Genomic DNA, 19563 nt, shown 5'->3' with positions numbered 1-19563 from the left:
GAGACATGTGTGCATTTGTATAAATCATTTTTTGCAGAATAAAAAAGATGCCATTTTTAATACTAAAACTTGCATGCTTTGACATGTTACACATAACCAGAGAGACATTTTTAATAAATAGGAGCTGGTCTCACCAGCAGGGGGTGTTTTGTGTCGTTCAGTCGGCTCACTCGGGGGTCCGGGTCCAATGGCATTAACAGCATACACTCTGAACTGGTAGTTAAGGTTCCCGTATAGTTTTAGCTCAGCTGTTGCTTGGTTACCGGTGACTCTCTGTAGCTCCTTCCACCTTCCAGGCTCCCAGCGGTTCTCTTCATACTCCACTACAAATTCTGTGCTCACAAAGAGAGAGGACACACGCAGTTGTGACAATGACACTGATTATTAAAAGCATATATTAGGCTTTTATACTTTTGCTTAGATTATATCATATAGAGAGGTTATCTACACCGCCGATCAGTATCTATGAGTGCTGATTTACCCCTTCCTTGATAAATGAATAATTCAACATTATCAATCAATATGAGATTACCAATACCACTCATGCATTTCTAATTATGAACCTGGAGGCAGGGACCATTAGTGTAGTACAATGTGAGTAAGAAAAAAAGTACCAGGGAGAAAAGGATTTCTGGTGGTATTATGAATTCTCAGATAGACGATTCATATTAACCCCTTTTATCACCCTTTCTGTGCCACGAAACTTCTAGGATTAAGGGTTGTGCTACCTTCTCTAATTTGAATTTATTAAATTAAGAACTGACAGTGGTATTAACGCTAGGGCCAGAGCTGAAGGGGATAGTGAGAAGGCGCTTTACCACGCTGTCATTAACAGCGATCAGAAAGACAAATTGGCACATCACAGAAAGAGCTAAAAGCCTCCTGTCCATTGTATATTTTTGCGCTTCTGATTTTGTTATCTTCCTAAAGACTAATTATGTTCATTACTTTACAGTTTTCTTTCAATCCTATATTTTTGGTTATGATGTTCATTAGCATGCACTTAAATAAACTCTGTATAGATATGTAGTATATAGTTTTTTTTTACTGCTAATGTTTTGTGTGTCTTTTGAAAGCGCCCCCATGAGCCTGTGGGTGACTTTGTAAATAATCTGGGGGGTTTTTGTTTTGTTAAAAAAAAGGCGTTATGTTGTTCCTGATCAACAGGTGGTGATTATGTGCCAAAAAACCTAGAAATGATACAAAAAAAGAAAGAAAGGAAGAATGAAACTAGTAAAAATGGCTATAATGAAAGATTCTTCTAAGAAAAAATGCTGTCATCCTTGTTAAATATTAACACTTATTGATGAGTATCACGGGATTGAAAATGCTTTTTGTTCTAAAAGATTTATCTGATTTCAGTCACAAAAAACAGCCATTTTTTCCCATCACAGCTAAGAATATTAATAACACAACACTGATGAACCCATACAAATTCTTACCACCAAAAATAATTTCACCCTCCCTTTTGAAGCCTAAATGAGAGACAAGCTCCCCTGCTGGGATTCTCAGCGCTTTGCAGCTTTCTTCACTTGTTTAAGTGATCACAGCATCAACTAAATCTCTTTTTCACACGGGAAGCATGAAAACGCTCAGTGATTTGCAGTAAATCACTTGAAAGTTGCATCGAAAAAACAATTTCAGTTTTTAATAATAACCTGCAGACTTTTTTCCAACTGTGAAGCAGCTTTAGTCCGCATACTCGGGCTCTGGTCAGTGCATGCACGTACAGCACAGGTGTGCCTGAATGCTAATTTCAGTTGCTCCCTTGTCACAAGGGGTTGCAACATCGAATCGCCCTGGATGTTTTGATTTGGCAGAGCTCTACACTGGAGGTGTTCCTGACGCAATACCAAAGGGTTTTGTGTCTTCAGCTAGAATCAAACAAGTGACCTTTCTCTTACCAAGCAAAAGTGCAAACTACTACACTATGGAGGCACTACAGCTGTGTGCATGCATTTTATATGCTTTGTTTACTGATTATGCATTATACGATTCTTTTTCCCAGTGGCGAGGCTAAAGAACTGCAGAACTAGACAATGATATTGGACTCTCATCTGATGGTTGGGGTTGTGTTCTAACATTGCAGGGTCTTTACTTTAGAGCATGAAGTGCCTTGAGGTGACTCTTATTGTGAATTGGTGCTATGTAAATGAATAGTATTGAACTGAATTGAATACTCTGTTCAGTTAGGGTGTGTCTTACATGTAAAAGTAACTAATAAATGAAAAGTATTCAGTCACGTTCCATTTTTTTGTTATCCTATCTTTATTAACAAGTATTTACAACAATACACAAAAACCTTCTTCCAGGCTTTCTGCTTTTTGCCCATTAACTTTTACCTGTTACGGTGCTGTTATGATCGCTTCCAGGTATCCAAGACAAAACAACATTCCTTGGACTGTCAAGTTCGGACAGGTCTAACTTTATCGGAGCATCAGGAACATCTGCCGTGCAGAACAAAAGAGCCGTCAACCGTCAACGTGATAACTAAAACATCTAGAGAATCTCAAATGTGTTAATGAACAAACACCAGAATATTTATTTAACTGTTTGAAGCCAAATCATTTCCAAAAATGTGCGATAAATATTTAACCATACATAATTCATCTTACCCCGTACAGTGAGTACTGCAGTGGCAGAGTCCTCATCTAGGCTTGTTCTAGCAGTGCATGTATATGTTCCCTGATCACTCAGGTTTACATTCATGATCTCCAGCATGGCACCTTTCACAGAGTATCTGAACATAAGTGAAGATTTGTCAGAGTAAGTAATTTCAATCCACCTCTCAAGCAGAGGCCCCTCCACCAAAGCTGCATAATAAAAGAGAATTTAAAGCCATGCATAATTTAGTCATGCTAGCCTTTTATTATCCAGTAAGTGCACTGGTTGATGCTACAGCCTAACTTTCTAATGTCTGTAACTAAAACCGTAGCATGTTAAACGATAAATAGAGATGAGCAGACAATATGTCAGCAAAATGCATCCTCCGATCAAGATACACATAAAAGTTTATATTGATGAATTTATTATTCTACTCAGTAAGAGCATCAGCATAAAAGCACCATCAAAGCAAAACCAGTTACCTGGAATTTTTCTCAGAGGAAAGTGGGATCTCCTTGTTTTCCTTTCTCCACACCAGCTCAAACGTGTCCTGCAGACTTGCATCATATTCAGTCTTGCACATCAATTTGGCCAACTTCCCACTGTCAACCTGCGTGTTCTGAGGTGGACCTACAATTTTTGTAGCGTCTAAAGATAACACAAAAACCAGGGGGGAAAAACACAAGTGAAATAATCCTCACAAGCCCAGCTTGATTTAAATAGCAATGTGAGTCTCTGAAATTGAGCCAAATCATTGATTTCATAAATGACTGTTTATGGCTGGAACTTCCTTCAACATACATTCAACATATATATATGAGAGAGACTGCCTAGCTTTATTAAACTACTTAAAGCACAGAATATTCAAAAGAAATACATTCCTTCTTTTCTTCTTTTTACCTTTGTGCGCAGCGACTACGAATATCCCTGCCTACAAAAAGCAGTAATTATGTTGCTGAGATACCTTTCACATCCAGCACAGCAGTGACAGCCGACGAGCCCTCCATGTTACTCGCAACGCAGATGTATTTCCCGCTGTCACCTTTTTCCGCGTTAATGATTTTCAATGATTGTCCGCTCTCAAAAGCAAGGAAACCTTCCCCCTCGATGGCTTTTTCATCTTTGGTCCTAGGAGAGAAAGTTTTCAACTTTACTTGGCGCTTCCACACAACTTATCCAACACCTCAAATGCAAATCAAAAGGTGCCGATTTGCTGCAAGTTCAGAGTTTGAAAGCGTCTGGTGTTTTCACTTTTGCAACTTTAAAGAATGTCATATATTATTCCGTGTTTTATTTTTAAGGGCTTGAAAAATAGGAGGCAACTAGATCCTATCATGTGACCTATTGAGGTCACCTGAGACAAGGTGTGAGTGGGGGTTGAAGTATTCAAAGGACTGCGTTGTAGGTGGCTGATGTAGGTCAACGATGGTCATTCACAGCAGACAAAGATGGCCTCCTTTACTCCTTTTTCAAACCATCTTGATGCAAAAATGAGAACTTTGCCATCCTCAAAATATTTTTTGTCCTTTAGGTGTAAATGTACAGGTGAGTCTCATCCTGTGGAGGTGGCTCTTCTATGTTGTTTGTGGAGTGGCTGTTTGATTTCTCCAGTGTAGAGCTCCAAGCACTCCTTTATCCTTGGGATGAAGAAGTTTTTCAAGCTCCCAAGACCACCACTAAACTTTAACAGATGGGCTACACAGTTTACTTAATTAAAGCAACACACAGGGTTGCTGATTAGAAATGAAGCGCAGGTTTTCTACAATGACAAGTTCTATCTTAATATTTGGCATTTGTGGCATCGTCTGTGTCTTGCCTCGGACTGTCTGTTTCTCTTTTGAGCAGCAGTGATAGTAAATGGGATTCATGTTGCCCAATTTCAAGGAACAGAAGATGATTATCTCATTAACCAGACATAAGTGTCAACATCACAGCGTGTCATACAGACACCTGAAGCAGTGTGGGAGTGATAGCATGACTCACTGCTGTGATAGTGCTCTCGGGTTCATTCTTTAGACTGCTTCTCTTTACATTCTTCCACATTAATATGTAAAAGTGGCTATTTCTTATATTTTAAAAGGCAGGCAAGTGTAAATTACTAATGACGCTTTTAACTTGCTTGCTTGTCTTACTTGTTAAGACAAACCCAGCTCTACTTACCAAGAGATGCTGGATGGTGGAGAGCTGAAAACACTGCAGTTCATGGTGATTTCCTTTCCTACTACTGCAGCATACTCCTGGTTGTTCTCTGTCAGTATAAGCGGAGCCATATCTAAAAGCAAGAGGAAGGAGCTGACTCAAATGCCAAAGAAAATACAGATAATCACAGGCTCTGGTAACACTGCACAATTCTACTGATCCAAGAACATGATCTTTCTCAGTCCTGTGCCCTAATCCATAGATACACACCAGTTAGTTATGTCAAGTCCCCACAGCTGGATCAAACACGACTGTAGAGATAAAACTATTTGCCTGTTAAACAATACTTTAATGGACACAAACTAAACGGACGTGATCTTCATCATCAGTAAATTTAGTTCCATCTTTCGAATGACTTTTCTAATTTTCACATATTCGTGATTGATAATTGATCATGAAAGTAATTTGCACATATAAGATCACCGCATTTTGGTCATTTGAGGCAGCTAAGATAATAGCTAAAAGGAACAAAATGCTGTTGGTGTCCTGCGGTCTTGAAACCAGATGTGAAGATAGAGACACAAGGCAGGTCCACTCTAACACATATGCTGTTTTATCATTGTTTTTGATGTTGTATCAGACCAAAACTTACAAAGATCATTCAGTGAGTCCGGGAACTAGCAACTGAAAATTGTAGAAAACTAGATCAGATCCCTAAACCCTAACCAAGGAAGGTAAAAAAAAAAGGCAGATTAGCTTGGGTAAAAGACCGAAACACGTGTGAAGTTGAGGCACACAACGATGTGTTTCGCTGGTAAAGTTTCTGGGCTGCCTTTCCTCATAACAGCCATCCCTCAAGATTTTCTGCATTTGAAGCAAAGCATTATCAGGGATTCTAACACGTAGTCCTTTTACTGAATAAGTATAATAAGTATTAGAATAATCTTAATTTATTTTATGTATTTATTTGGCTGAAATCTACAAATTCCTCCTAAAGTGTTGCTAAATTTTTCACACTGGTCCTTTAATGTCTCCTGGTGACTCATGCCTTAGAAGTAATATTAACAACTAACATTAACCAAGTGTTAAAATGTAGTAAATTAGTTACTCAACCTTAAAAACTGGATAATCTAAGAAAGGAGTTTTTATTCAAGGCTGTCCAACCTAAGCAATTCTTGCTGCTAAGACTGGCACAGACCAGTAGTTGCTTTTTCCTCCAGGTATCTTTGAAGAACTTTTTAAAATGATCATTTGAAAACTACATTTGTATTTACTGGGGTTATCTTTGTGTAATATTAAAATGTGCTTAATGATCTAAATCATTTAAGCATAACAAATACTCAAATAACTAAGAAATCAGTTACACTGCAGTTAGTCAATACGCTGAACCCTGAAATTGCTCCTGATGATCAGGCTACGCTTGCATTAGAGCTCCTTGCCACCACTGTGTGAATGAGAGGAAAGAAAGAAAAGAGGTGCTTTGGATAAAGGCTCCATTATCATTTCTAAAGAATACTACAGCAAATGGAAGTCCACTCAGACTTCAGCTGAAAGAAAACTCTACATTCACCCTAATAGGCAAATAATGATTAGATGTGGATCTTAGATGTACAATGATAAGATACTGGAGAAAATCTCAGGGCTATGAAGCAGTGGGTGTAAGTGTTTCTTCTTATGAATCATACCAGGAAAACAATCTCTATCAGCAAAAATAATGAGACTGGCTAAAGAAAACTGGCTTCCAGTACAGTTCCTTATAGCATATTATTATAAGATGTTATATTATGAGCTACTTTTTAGGTAAAGCACTACAACACAGAACTTACTCATGATCACGATGTTAACGTTGGCTAGAATATTTCCGTGTCTGTTGGAGGCTTCACACTGGTAGACGCCACTGTCCTCTGCTTTGGCATTGAAAAGTATCACAGTGTCATCAAACACTTGCATCCTGTTATCTGGGTCATCTGACAGCAACACAGACATAAATAAATTACCAATTTTATCATCATAAAAGCAACTCAATATATCAACATGTTCTTTTCAGGATAGCACCAGCATCAGTGTTGGATAATTCTGTAAAAAATCTAGATGTTTTGAATACAACTTAAATATATAAGAGTCAGATAGCAGCTTCTCTTTAATATAACCTTTTAAAAACCCACGTAATTATGTGTATATTGCCACATTGCCACAACACATTTCCTTTTGAGAAATTTAATAATATTCAAAACAAATGATTCCTACTCAGACACTGTACAAGAGAAGGCACCAACTACTTTTAATTAGCGCATGCTTCAGCATACCTTGCCTTTCAACTTCTGAAGGAGAAAAATAAAATCTGTTATCTCATCATTTCAAACACTAAGCAGACTGTTGCCTGTCACATTACTCCAGCTTGACGTCAGGGATAGCTGCTCATTGCACTGCCCTCCTGCCCGGAGGCGCAATATGAATTAAACCACATCAACAATTATTCTCACTCACCTGTGAACATTACTCCATTCCTCCTCCACGTTATTGCTGGTTGTGGTTTTCCACTGACGGAGCACTTGATGTGCACATCAGACCCAATCACAGTGAGCTGGCTCTGAGGAGGCTCTGTCAGCCACTTTGGTGGCTCTGGGAGATGTTAAGAGGAGTCATGATGATTTCAGATAAAACAAACAGCCATCCATCAAAGAGCTTTCTCTTTGATGCAAATAAGCAAATGTGCCCACAAATAGAAGCGTAATTAGCTCCTGATGTTGACTAACCTTCCACTATTACATCAAAGTAGTGGACAGCCTTCCCAGCAGAGTTCTCAGCTGTGCACATGTACTTCCCCTCATCACTCTCTTCCACTGCTGATAAGCTCAACAGCTTGTTGTAGTTGTTAAATTTTACCCGAGGACTCATGACTTCTCCCATTTTTATCCACTTCACAGATGGTGTAGGGCTAGATTGTGAGACAATAGCGTGTTAACACCATAATGAACAAAACGGTTATTTATATATGGTGACAACATGACTGCAGAAGCGATGATACAGAATGTGCACTTACAATCCCTCGGGTATACATTCGAGCTGTAGATCCTCTCCCTTCAACAACACCTTCTCAGTCTGAACACCAGAGGGCAGCAAAAGGCTGGGTATTCTCGCTGGGGGGGCCACAGCTGCATCGAAAGCAGACAATATAATTTCTTGCTCTGATGTATAATTTTATCCACTTATTTTCTAAACTGCACACACGCTTTATTGTCAATTTCTAGTGGCTGTTCAGATAATATGAAAGAAAGCTTTGATGTGTGGTTATCACTCACGAGTGTGGCTGCTCTCTGAAGAGTCATTGGCAGGTTTTACATAATAAAATACAGGAGCAATTTTACTGGAAGTAAGAGTGTTGGCTTGTTTTCACCAACAAAAGTTACACAATCAGCAATATCAGTCATCAGTCTGAGTCATAACAAAAACTTCCTTCAGCATTAACATGACAAGGCAAGCCCCGCTTCATTACAAGATCAAAAGTTGCTTTGAAGAAGTCGTAGTGATTTGGTCATCTTCGATTGTGTGATAAGATGAGATGTACCACACGTAACATTTTTGCAGGTCTGATATTGACAAAATGCTAAACAAGTGAGCTACAGTGCAGTTTCCAAGCCAGAGAGATTTTGTCATAAACCTACAGCGTTTGACCACGACAGCCATGGCGTTTTTCTGGACAATTGTGCGTATCCTGTTGAAGGCAGCAAAGCAACCGTAATCCTGGCGACTGTCATTCTTTAAGGCATTAGAGAAGTACAGGTTGCCATCAGTTCCCATGGAAACCCTCTCATTCTGCTCAATGTGCTGGAGATCTGGAAAACAACATAGTTGTATAAATAATGTGAAATCACTGTTGCAACAATTGTAACTCTTCATAGCATGTGCCTAGGAAATTCATGTTGGCTGATAAGAAGGCGCCAATTGGACAGAAACTTTTAAAGGGTGCATCAGAGGGACTTTTTTTAGATGATAACACGTCAAATCAGCCATGCCTGAAAATTAACTGCAGTGTGGCCTAATATCTTATATGGAAGTTATTCTCTAAAGAGTGTTCTTGCAAAGACCTGGTGAACTCATAAGTGCACTGCAACAGAATATAAGGTATATATAGCCAGTATTTCAATAATGGATCGGTGACACGCACAACTGTGGACGCAAAGCAGACACAGAGATGTCACCAGATGGACAACATCTGTTTAGTTTTTTAAGCTTAATGGCAGCCTTTCGATTCCACATTGCATCTTGTATCAAGAAACTAATAAAAAAAAACCAGATTGAAACATAATATAAAACAACAGCTCTGCACAAGTGTTTTCATTCATTCTGCCCTATGGCTTTGGATCTATCCTTCTGAGCAGCTGAAAGCCTCTTAACTTTTTCTTCCTGACATCAGTCAGGTTTGTTGGAGGAGGTTGAGGATCTTCAGTGAAGTACTTCAGACACAACTGAGGTGACCTTATACACAGTGAATCACTTTCTCTGGCGGTGGTGGAGGGAAAAGAACCCCGATGTGCAATAAACACTTGGACCTCAAGTGTGTACCTTTACCTGAACTGTCTTTACTGTCACTGCTAACTTTGCTGATAGCCGGAGGATACAATGTGTCACCAGCCACATTCATCTGTGGGGATTTTCTGGTGCAGTCAGATAGAGATTCACACTATCTAAAACTACCCCAGCTTTGAGCGCTCCACAGTGCAAGTCCAATAACAAACTCAGGAACAGCGAAGGCATGGCTTAAACTAAGTACTTTTTGTTACGTCAAACACCTTCCGAACTACTAGATGCAACATGTCAATCATAGACAGTAATAGACTGCAGTAGTCATTTGACCACACTGACAATTATGCTGTAATTGACCGGATATGTGGAAAATTAGGAAGCCAGGAATCTTTATATTATGTGGTTGGCACATTTATGCCCCAAGTGTGCAAAGCAGATCAAAGCATGTGGTTAAGCTCTTCCTGAGACACTACTCCTTTTTCCTGAATTTCTGGGTGCCTATTTGAACAATTTCAATAGCACTCATTAGAACATATGACCAACTTTACTAAAAAGTGGGGCTTTATCATGTAAAAATACAATAGTTAGTGTGCCTTTTTCCTTTTTCATCTACAAACCATTGAGGAAAAATTAAAACACTAGCTTGAGTGTTGCTGTGATCTTTTAAGCAGTGCTTTTAAAGCATTTCCTGGAAAAATGTTCATCGATAGACTATCATTAGGCAGGTCAGCCTACTGATGAAGCACTGCTGCAATAATAATCCAGTTCAGTATGAGAGAAATTGTAGATTTAGACATCTAGTTTATGCACTCAGCTGGCGCCCCAATGTTGAGGAGCTACCATTATGACTGAATGCCTCAATATCACAATCCTGCCTAGACGCAGTGATACTGTAGTGTTGTGGACCTTTGGTTGGTCTTGCATAGCCAGCTCCACCCGGTGAAGGAGAGCTATGACTGGACTGAAGGACAGCTGAACAGTCACCCCTCTCCAATCTTACACTCCTGTTTGTGGAGACCCTGGTGATCAATACAGCTCCAAGTTCCTGTGGAGAAGCTGGGGCTGTATTTATTACTGCATTAAATACAGCATCTGGTTCGCCACAAACATGAGTGCGAGCCTGGAGTGGGGTAATAATCGTTCAGCTGTCCCCCAGTCACTTTTAGAAAAACTGCTTTGAAGCAGTAATAAGAGTTGTTTTTTCTTTTTAACAAATTAATAAACTGGAATACGCAATATATAAATCACAAAAATGATAAACCGCCTCATGGCTTACCAACAGTCATCCAGTAGATAAGACGTGGGGCCACACCTTCTGGTGGGTTGCATTTCAGGGTGATTGGTTCTCCCTCACTAACAACAATGGGACTGAGGGTTTCCTTTGGAAACTTAGGGATACCTAGTTGAAAAGCAAATGTTCAACAACATGAAAAACAAAACAGTGATGACATTGAAATGCAAAATTCTGGGTTTTGATCTTTTTTATCTAAAGATTACTTACTGAAAGCTTTAATCTCGATCTCATTTGTCATAGCAGTTCCCAACTTGTTCGATGCGTAGCATCTGTATTTTCCCTCGAACTTGGACATGTCCTCACTGTGAAGCACAAGTAAGCCCTTTGTCTGGTTTGCTCTGAATGTTTGGAAGTTTGGGGGGACAAATGCTTGGCCATCCTTTTCCCATCTGTACCTGTTAGAGCAAAATACGATTCACATCCATGCAACTGATCAAGGCTTCAATGTTTGGCTTGTTTGTTTTTTTCAACTCATGTCACTTGACAACACTTACTCTGGTGGTGGATTGCCCCGGGCTTTACACTTGACAGTAATGGCCATGTCAAAATGAAGTACAATTATGGGACCTGATGTATACGTTATTATGGTCGGAGGCTGTTCCACTATGAAATAAAGCCACATACAAAAATCGTTACTGAACGGTGACAGGTAACACTAAAGTTGTTGAAGTAAATAAGATATAATACACACAAGTGTATGCCAGCCATACTGCACAAATAAAGCCTTGAACGGTCAAACACAATGATAATAATAATAATAATAATAATAATAATAAACACAAACTTACTCTTACTCAGTTTATGTCAATTAGCCTTAAAAAGCCTTAAAAATGAGTGTTGATTCTGTGGATCTTACGGTATTCACATGAAGCAGAGCACAGGCATTCCATGTGAATTTAACTGTGTTAAATGACTCTTCATATTTCAGCACAGCACAAGTAAGAACTAGTAAGCACTTGTGTCATGACACTCATACCTTCTAGAGGGATATTAAGGCCTGAGGCCATGGTGGTCAAGGCCAAAAGCAGACGAAGCGACAGGCTCCCTGCCAAAGTCATCACCCTCCACTGGAGACAACAGAGATCAGGAGAATGTGTTGGTCAACTGCTGTCACTTGTAATTTGGAAGGCAAAGAGGACCTGTAAGAGTCAGAAAACAGAAGTCCTACGCTCAGTAATTCAACCATAAAAGCCCTACAAAGAGTTTTCAATGACCTTCTTCTAATCGCTGACTCTGGGCGCTTAGTTCTATTGGATTTGACTTCAGCCTTTGACACGGTTGACCATGATATCCTTTTGGCAAGGTTGGAACAAGTAGTAGGCCTTAAAGGAAATGTTCTATCATGGTTTAAATCATATTTCTTTGAGAGGTCGTTCTCTGTCATGATGAGAAAATATTCCTCTTCTTCTGCCCTTTTTCGCTGTGGTGTGCCCCAGGGCTCGGCATTGGGTCCTGTGTTGTTTTCTCTGTACATGCTGCCCTTGGGCTCCATTTTTGAAAAACATAATGTCTCTTTTCACTGCTAAGCTGATGATATTCAAATCTACCTCCACCTGACTGGGGATGTTTCATCTTCACTACATCCTCTGTTTGATTGTCTGAGGGATGTCAAAGACTGGTTATCGCGTAACTTTCTTACTTTAAATGATAGAAATATGCCTCTGGGACAACTGACTGGCACACTCGGGCCTGTTGCTAACCACCTCACTGATGCTGCTAGGAATCGTGGAGTTTTCATGGATAGTTCCTTCAAACTAGATAAACAGGTTTCTACTGTGGTAAAAACCAGCTTTCACCAACTACGCCTAATTTCTAAGGCTAAACCTTATATACCACGCAAAGATCTGGAGAAACTCATTCATGCTTTCATCACTTCAAGACTGGATTATTGTAATTCTCTCTACGTGGGCCTACAATCTTCTCTTCTTCAGCGATTGCAGCTGGTCCAAAATGCTGCAGCACGTCTCTTGACCGGCACTAGAAAGTATGATCCTATCACCCCTGTTCTGGACAACGTACATTGGCTCCCTATTAAATATCGAATTGATTTTTAAAATGTTATTGTTTACTTATAAAATCCTAAACAATATGGCACCTGTCTACCTAGCTTATCTCCTCTGTCTGTATAGCCCTCAGAGAGCACTAAGATCGGGCCAACTGCTCTTAGTGCAACCTGGTCTTGGCTGAAGACCAGAGGAGACCGTGCCTTTGCCGTTGCCACACCCAGGTTATGGAATACTCTTAAACTCTTCATATTCGCGCATCAGATTCCATTCAGTCTTTTAAATCACATCTAAAAACTATTTGTTTAACCTGGCATTCAAGGCTAATTAGGGTAATTTACATCTGGCTTTGCATTTAGATTATGTAATTATTTTATATTTTATTTATATCTGTAATTTCTATTTTATATTGTGATTTTTATCTGTATCATGATTTTACTGGAAAGCACTTTGGTGTACTTCGGTCTTTAAAATGTGCTATATAAATAAATTTTGATTGATTGATAAAGCACAGACAGGCTCATTTCTGAAAGTCATCAAAGGTGTTGTTGAAAACACATAATGCAATAATAATCCCAGTTAAAAATATATTAAATGTTCTTCCTTAGTTTGTTATTTTAAATATGCTGAATGATTTCTGAACAGGCTCCATGATAAATATCAATGGATTACAAAACAAAGCAAACTTAATATTCTGAAAACGGTCAGTTTAAAGAAGCTGTGACTGCTTGATGCAAGATATCCTATTGAAGACAACAGCCATTTCATGTCCTTCATTGTTGTGAAGTTGTGGCAGAGCACTTGTTTTGTGATTACCCTTTGAACTGTAAAGCCTGGCTGGTGGCATCGCATGACATGCTTACAGTAAACCCGACTGGCACAAAAGCTAAGCTGCTGTCTGCAACGATCGCTAGATCCAAGATGGCACTTTATAAATTGGTCTAAGCCCGTCACTGTTTCACGGCTTAGCTCTCACAGTGTTGAGACTGTGGCAGCAGCACCGGCAATGCCAAATGGGTTCACCCTCCAGTTAATCCTGCTATCAGTAGAATGAAGTCGGTGAGCTCCAGCAGTCATACAGTACGCTGCTTAACAATGGCTGAGCGCTACTCTGGGTTCTTCTAAGGACACATGGCTGCATGTGCTGCTCCCACTTAGTGAGCAAGGTTAATGTGGTGATTGTTATAGACTCGATTTAGGATTAAGCCACTCGAATTTAGAACCAATTAAACAAATTAAGAGAGATTGCTGCAAAGTATTGTTTGCAATAAGGTCTTATTGTGATTATCTTTCCTGAGTTGGAACAGTTACAGAGCTTGTTAGATGTTTGTTCCAGTGGAGTGAACAAACATTTTCATGCTGCAGTGAAGCTGGAAGCCACGCTTATTCTAGTCTGGTACAACAGTAGTGTGTATTTCAAGCCCAGAGGAAAACACACACTCGCACACCGGCACACACAGATAAAGTTTTTCCACTGGAGACCACCCAGAGTACCACTGCACTGGCATTAAAAACAACTTTAGTGACAGTGTTGAGATTTATGTGACAGGAAGAAAACTCCATCAGCCAAACAGACTCTGCAAAGTCGTCTTCAGGCAAGAGGCCCGCAAGTCCTCAAGTGACACAGGAGGGGGGGAAAAGGAAGCTCGAGCTTTTGAAAAGATTTTCAGTTATCCTAACAACACGACAACAGATTTTAGGCCAATTTCATTCATGTGGTACAAATGCACTGTTGGTTGCTTTGTTGGTCAGGCAAATTACTCAACTCTGCACACACGTCGAGATCTGCAAACCTGCCACTTCACTGAGAACTCAAACAAAGCTGACATAGTCCATTTCAAAAATCCTTGGAGCATAAATGGGGTGGAGTCACTATGTAAACACATAACAAAGGATTTGTTTTCGGAGCTGAGAGATGCATTACCTGACACATGACAGCTCATAGCCACAAATCCACAGGGATTGTGTAACCCAGGCTAATACCTGGCCAGAAGAGAGTGTGTCTTCTACATGACTAATCCTTGTCAGCCCACACTGTATACAATGATCTCCTCTACTTCCTTAAAAGCAAACTTAGTACAGCCTTTCCTCGGACAGACCAGAAGCTCTGCAGACTGTGCATGTGCAGCTGCAGAGTACAGGCTGCAAACTTACAGACAACTGATTTTATGTCATTCCACTCAAATACAGAGGGAGTAAGCACAGAAACCAACCATTTCCCAAGGACTACAAATTAGCCTGTTCATGAAGTAACCAATACTTACAGTTTTTTGAGTCATTTGACATCTTATGTCCACCTCTAGCAGAGGCTCAAGGCAGCAGCCCTACAAGTCCGCATAAAAAGTACAGGACCTCCAGGGGATCATTCCAACAACTCTCTCTGAATCAACATCTCTGACATGTCCTTTCCTCCTCCACCTCACGTTGCTCCCCTCCTGGTACACAGACACGCCTCCCTGCCCGCCCCTCTACTCAAGCAGCTCAAGGAGCGACAGGAGACTCACTGAAGTGACATATGTCGCCAAAGCCTCTCACTTGGCAAAGAAGCTCTCTAAGCCTGTGACAATAACTGGGACAAAGGGTGCACTGCGGGGCTACTCAGTAAGCATTAAAGAATGGGTGGAGAGGAAGCGCAGGCATGTCTGTCCCCCTCTCCAGCTCACTCTCTCTCACCCTTTTTCCTTGATCTTTCCATCCTGCCCTCTACAAACTATGCACGCCCATTTACACCGTCTCAATGATTTTAATGCAGTGTGTCTTAGCTCCATTGAAAAGAGAACGGAGTCATCTTCTCTCAGAAGGCCAGATCTTTTGTGGAAGTGTACTTTCATTCCCATGCAGTGCTCCAGGGTATTGATAGACGGAGGCATGGAAAAACACTGATAAAAGGCATGACTTGGCTTTACCTTCCTGTATTTTCTCAAGGTAGTTTCTTATCTGGAGATATGTTACGAAGGTTGCATTTCTCATTCAGCTATTCAAACAAATATTTCTCGTATGTAGAGCCTCTGATGTTATCTAACTGTAGTTCCCTCATCAGGTCTTGTTTATATTCCAAGTAAAAAAAAAAAAAAAAAGCAGGGATTTGCAATATGGGCAAGACATATTAAATTGGTCTTGAGTTTGTTCCAGATTTGTTTTACAATACTCTACCTTAGACATCATTTTTTTTTATTCTAATGGAGACATAATGACTGAACTAAGAGGGTGAAGAATTCTCATGGTGCCTTGTAGGGTCATCCAAGCAGGAAAAAGAGCTGACATTTACTCTCTAGTATATTAAAGTCTGAAGACTGCTAGTGTAAGCTCCTTGCTTGGCTTACACAATATTCTCTCACTTTTAGGACATCTATAACCCCAATTAAAAAGTAAAAATAAGCAATTAAAGAAAAAAAAGAAAAGCATTTGCACTAAAATTAGAAGTCTAAATATCTTAACAATCTGTCTACAATTACAATTACAAAAGCTGCACTTTTTAGTTTTACTGTTCAGCTTTTTTACTTTTAAATCAAAGCGTTTTATTCACTTGACTACAGTTTAACCTAAAGTCGCTTTTAGCACTGAAGGGCTGGACATAATTATGCACTTCATTTAAGAGAGCTGTCATCGCTTTAAATGAACCTATTCCATGTTTAGAAGAGCACAGTTCCTGTAAACACATAAAAACTTAAAAGGCCAAGCCTCTTACAGACTTCCGAATTCAGTCATCGTTTGACATGCTATTAGGCTGAATGGGCATTCAGATTAACGTGAATAAAAAGACAATCGCTGTAGCACGACCACTTATCTGATCTAAGTAAATACATCCAGTATAGAGTTACCTCGTTAAAGGTGGCTGCAGCAGGCACGAATTACAGCCCGATGAAAAGGAGAGAGGAGAGACTGTGTACGTTTGTGAGTGTGTGTGCGTGTGTGTCTGTGTGTGTCTCTCAGCATGTGTGTGTCCATGAAATAAGGCAGGTTGCCCGCCGATTGCTTAAAAATTCTCCTGAGAATTTTATGTTTTGTGGCATTGACCTAATATATTGTCCACTGTGTTTTAGTCTTTCGGCTATTTGCTAACTAAACCCCATCAAATTCTTGTGATTGGGACAGTCACCCGCACCTTCCCAACTCTAAGTCTAACAGCCTTGCTCTTTCTTAAACTAGACAGGACCAAATATTTGCTATTAAACTGTGTTAACTGACAAAAAGAAAAGAAATGATATACTCCAGATTCACAATATCATTATTCTAATTATAGCCCACTCCATAAATGACTCAGCTTAGCAAAGCTCCTACACAAATAAATAAAGAGCGTTCCAGGAGAATGGACAAAAAAAGTGTTTTCAGAGTCTCTGCTCATGACCAGCTTCACTGTGTTTGTTAAATCCACGCATAGCTTTTAAAACAAACGACAGAAACACGTCATTTGCAAATTCCACCCTTTCATGTTTTAAGGAGACTTTCGGTTCCCTGCAGCGTAGCCCTCCCCAGTACCTTTGTCATAATGCATGTCCTCTCTAACCTTCTTGGTACTTTCTGATAATTACAAGGCTTCTTTCTACAGACTTCATGGTAATTGCAAAATATCTACCAAACAAACTTGCCTTCAAAAAAGCTTGACATACAATAATGGAGCAGGGCGCGTAGTACGAGATGACTAGGTTAAAACAACAATACATGTCTGTGACGTGCATACAATGAGTATCATCGAAGAGAGGCACACCTATGCTTTATGTCGCAACGGCAGCTAAGATTGTAACTCATTCTTTCACATTCTTAGATGTTGAGTTACAATTTCAGTGTGTCAGGTGACAAAAGCGCACAGGAAAGCATGACTAGTTTTGCTGTCAGCATTGAAATGGCAGCTATCGGGTTTCTGACAAACATCTGCTGGCAAACAACTTCTTCAGAAAACAATATAATCATGAAGAATATTTGTTTGTAAATCAGAACTACTATGTTACAGAGTACCTTTGATTTCATAGTAAATAATAGTTATTTGGTTAGATTAACTATTATAAGTAATCCAAGCTGCCGTTCTATTCAGATTGTTTAGAGTTTGATCTACAAAATTGGAGAAAAAAAACTAACACCCAGACAAAATAAGTGTAAGCAATGTTTTGTGGAAGTGGAAGTGATATTTCAACTGTCCACAATTATGACAAACCCTGAGATCTCTTCAGATAATGACTGGTTTCTTTCTATGATTTCTTTACCTACTCAGTCTCGCTGATGGGTAAGTATCGGTAGGCCACTCATTCCGGCTGTAATAGTACTAAAAAACAAAAAAATGTATTCAAAAATACAGAGCCATCTTAAAAACTACCTGTACTCACCAGTAAACTGGTACAGTTCCAGCTCAAAGTGGCTGTAATACAATATTAGCATTAGTGATATGTAATGTGGCCTTAACTGACCTGTTTCCCCTGTCAACAGCAACAACGTGCCTGCTCCTACCTCCACATTCAAAGCGTTGATCTGTAGTAACTTGTTGGTTTCATCGTTTCACTTTAAGTCCTTCAAGCAATTAAACATGCCGGTAATCATCTATGCCCGGAATTCACACAAACAGCTCCCTGACATACATCAAACATTTCCACATCAAACCTGTGCTGCCGGTGTTATGTAAAGAGGCCGGAGCTCTCCGCTTTACACTCTATACAGGCATAACAGGTTTAAAACCACAGATGTGCAGCAGCTCACATTCGAAACTAGAAAAAGCTACAAAAAAAACATTGTAATGCATACAAAGGCACGTGGCAAGTTACACATAAAAATGCTCCTTGTGCTATTAATCACTCTCCTGTAAACACACTTGTCTTTGTGCTCGTTTCCTGAAATTCATCTCCTCCGCAGATTTGTTATGAAATTTCAAACACCACACAGATTTTCAGTCATTAACACATGCTCATTCAGTTTAGCACCACAACAGAGGTTTCCTTGCGTCACTGCCTAATGTGAATGTAACTTGCAAAGCACATGTGCTTTGCGCAGGCCTGATGAGTGTGTGTTGCTCATGAAAGTGCTGCCAAGCTCACTCAGTTGTGCTTTAAGTGCTTCCCGCTGTGGAACACAGTGATTTGTGGAGTGACATGTGAAGAGCTGCCTCAATAAACAAGAGCTAGCCTGGCACGCAAATGGCACGCATTCCACGCACGCTATAAGGATTATAAATTCCTAATGCTCAACCCACAGTCTTTAAATTTCACTATGCGCAGGATAGTTCATTTGCAGATCTTTCATCTCAATAGAAATGATGTGTTTTCTTTAAAAAACTGCTAGATAAACTGAATTTCCATTCATAGAAAAAGTCAAAGTCCTCTGAGTGAGACAGCCTATAAAAGAACATGAATCACTATTGAAATATGTCCCTTGCAGTTGTAGGGTGACAAAGGGTGGCATTCAGAAGCTTAATCAGTTTCCATAGCTAGCAGCAAAGAGACAGACAGTTTGGAGACAAGCTGTCACACTCAACTTCCTCCCTTCAGACAGTCAGGCCACAAGAAGACCTCATCAAACCTGCCTTCATCTCAAAACATTGTTCATCACCGTTGCAGAGAGGCAGATAAAGGAGCAGTGTTGTGCTCTGTTGTCTGAACTAAGCCGGTAATTAGTTTATGGGATCATCTCGAAGGCCTAAAGTGGTATTTAGCTGGGTTAGTAAAGTCTTGTAAGAGTTTTTGCTTCAAAACAGTCATCTGTGCAGCAGCTGTCCTTCGTTAGTTTGCTTAACCCTCCTGTTATGTTGCGGGTCAGATTGACCCAGAACAGAAGAGATGTCACACGTCATCTGCATCACTACAGAAAACAAAAAAAATAAAAATTATAAAAGAAAATTGTAAAATAATCAATGCCAGTGTTTCTGACACTTTTGGATGAGTAAATTTGCCCCGGGTCAAATTAACCCAGGACCATAAATGGTGTTCCAGGAAACCAACATAACAGGAGGGTTAACAAACTTGCAAAAGTTGTCAGTTAAAGCACAATGTTTACATTCTGACCAACTTTTGA

General features: G+C 39.8%; 1 protein-coding gene across 2 annotated transcripts in view; it reads right to left on the bottom strand.

Annotated features, from left to right (window-relative positions):
• The window catches only part of chl1a (cell adhesion molecule L1-like a), a 34042-nt gene extending 19109 nt beyond the window's left edge, over nucleotides 1-14933 (bottom strand). The window contains exons 1-17 of one of the 2 annotated variants that reach the window (XM_085343820.1): nucleotides 14832-14933; nucleotides 11541-11703; nucleotides 11059-11167; nucleotides 10772-10959; nucleotides 10547-10669; nucleotides 8409-8579; nucleotides 8046-8084; nucleotides 7787-7898; nucleotides 7500-7681; nucleotides 7231-7365; nucleotides 6570-6710; nucleotides 4765-4876; nucleotides 3569-3732; nucleotides 3087-3252; nucleotides 2616-2740; nucleotides 2343-2447; nucleotides 135-332 (exon numbers count right to left, since the gene is read on the bottom strand). In XM_085343820.1, the coding sequence (XP_085199946.1) occupies nucleotides 135-332; nucleotides 2343-2447; nucleotides 2616-2740; nucleotides 3087-3252; nucleotides 3569-3732; nucleotides 4765-4876; nucleotides 6570-6710; nucleotides 7231-7365; nucleotides 7500-7681; nucleotides 7787-7898; nucleotides 8046-8084; nucleotides 8409-8579; nucleotides 10547-10669; nucleotides 10772-10959; nucleotides 11059-11167; nucleotides 11541-11622 (2152 nt within the window). In that variant the 5' untranslated portion in view covers nucleotides 11623-11703; nucleotides 14832-14933. Of the gene's footprint in view, nucleotides 1-134; nucleotides 333-2342; nucleotides 2448-2615; nucleotides 2741-3086; nucleotides 3253-3568; nucleotides 3733-4764; nucleotides 4877-6569; nucleotides 6711-7230; nucleotides 7366-7499; nucleotides 7682-7786; nucleotides 7899-8045; nucleotides 8085-8408; nucleotides 8580-10546; nucleotides 10670-10771; nucleotides 10960-11058; nucleotides 11168-11540; nucleotides 11704-14831 lie in introns of those variants that run through there. The other variant, XM_085343821.1, reaches the window with a different exon arrangement.
• Nucleotides 14934-19563: the final 4630 nt, after the last annotated feature.

Source organism: Diplotaxodon limnothrissa, linkage group LG20, assembly GCF_057381915.1.
Source record: "Diplotaxodon limnothrissa isolate DT_005_m linkage group LG20, D_limnothrissa_male_GT1.1, whole genome shotgun sequence".
NCBI classification, from domain to species: domain Eukaryota; kingdom Metazoa; phylum Chordata; class Actinopteri; order Cichliformes; family Cichlidae; genus Diplotaxodon; species Diplotaxodon limnothrissa.
The sequence above is the reverse complement of the archived record's forward strand: the minus strand, read 5'-3'. Positions and strand labels throughout refer to the sequence as shown.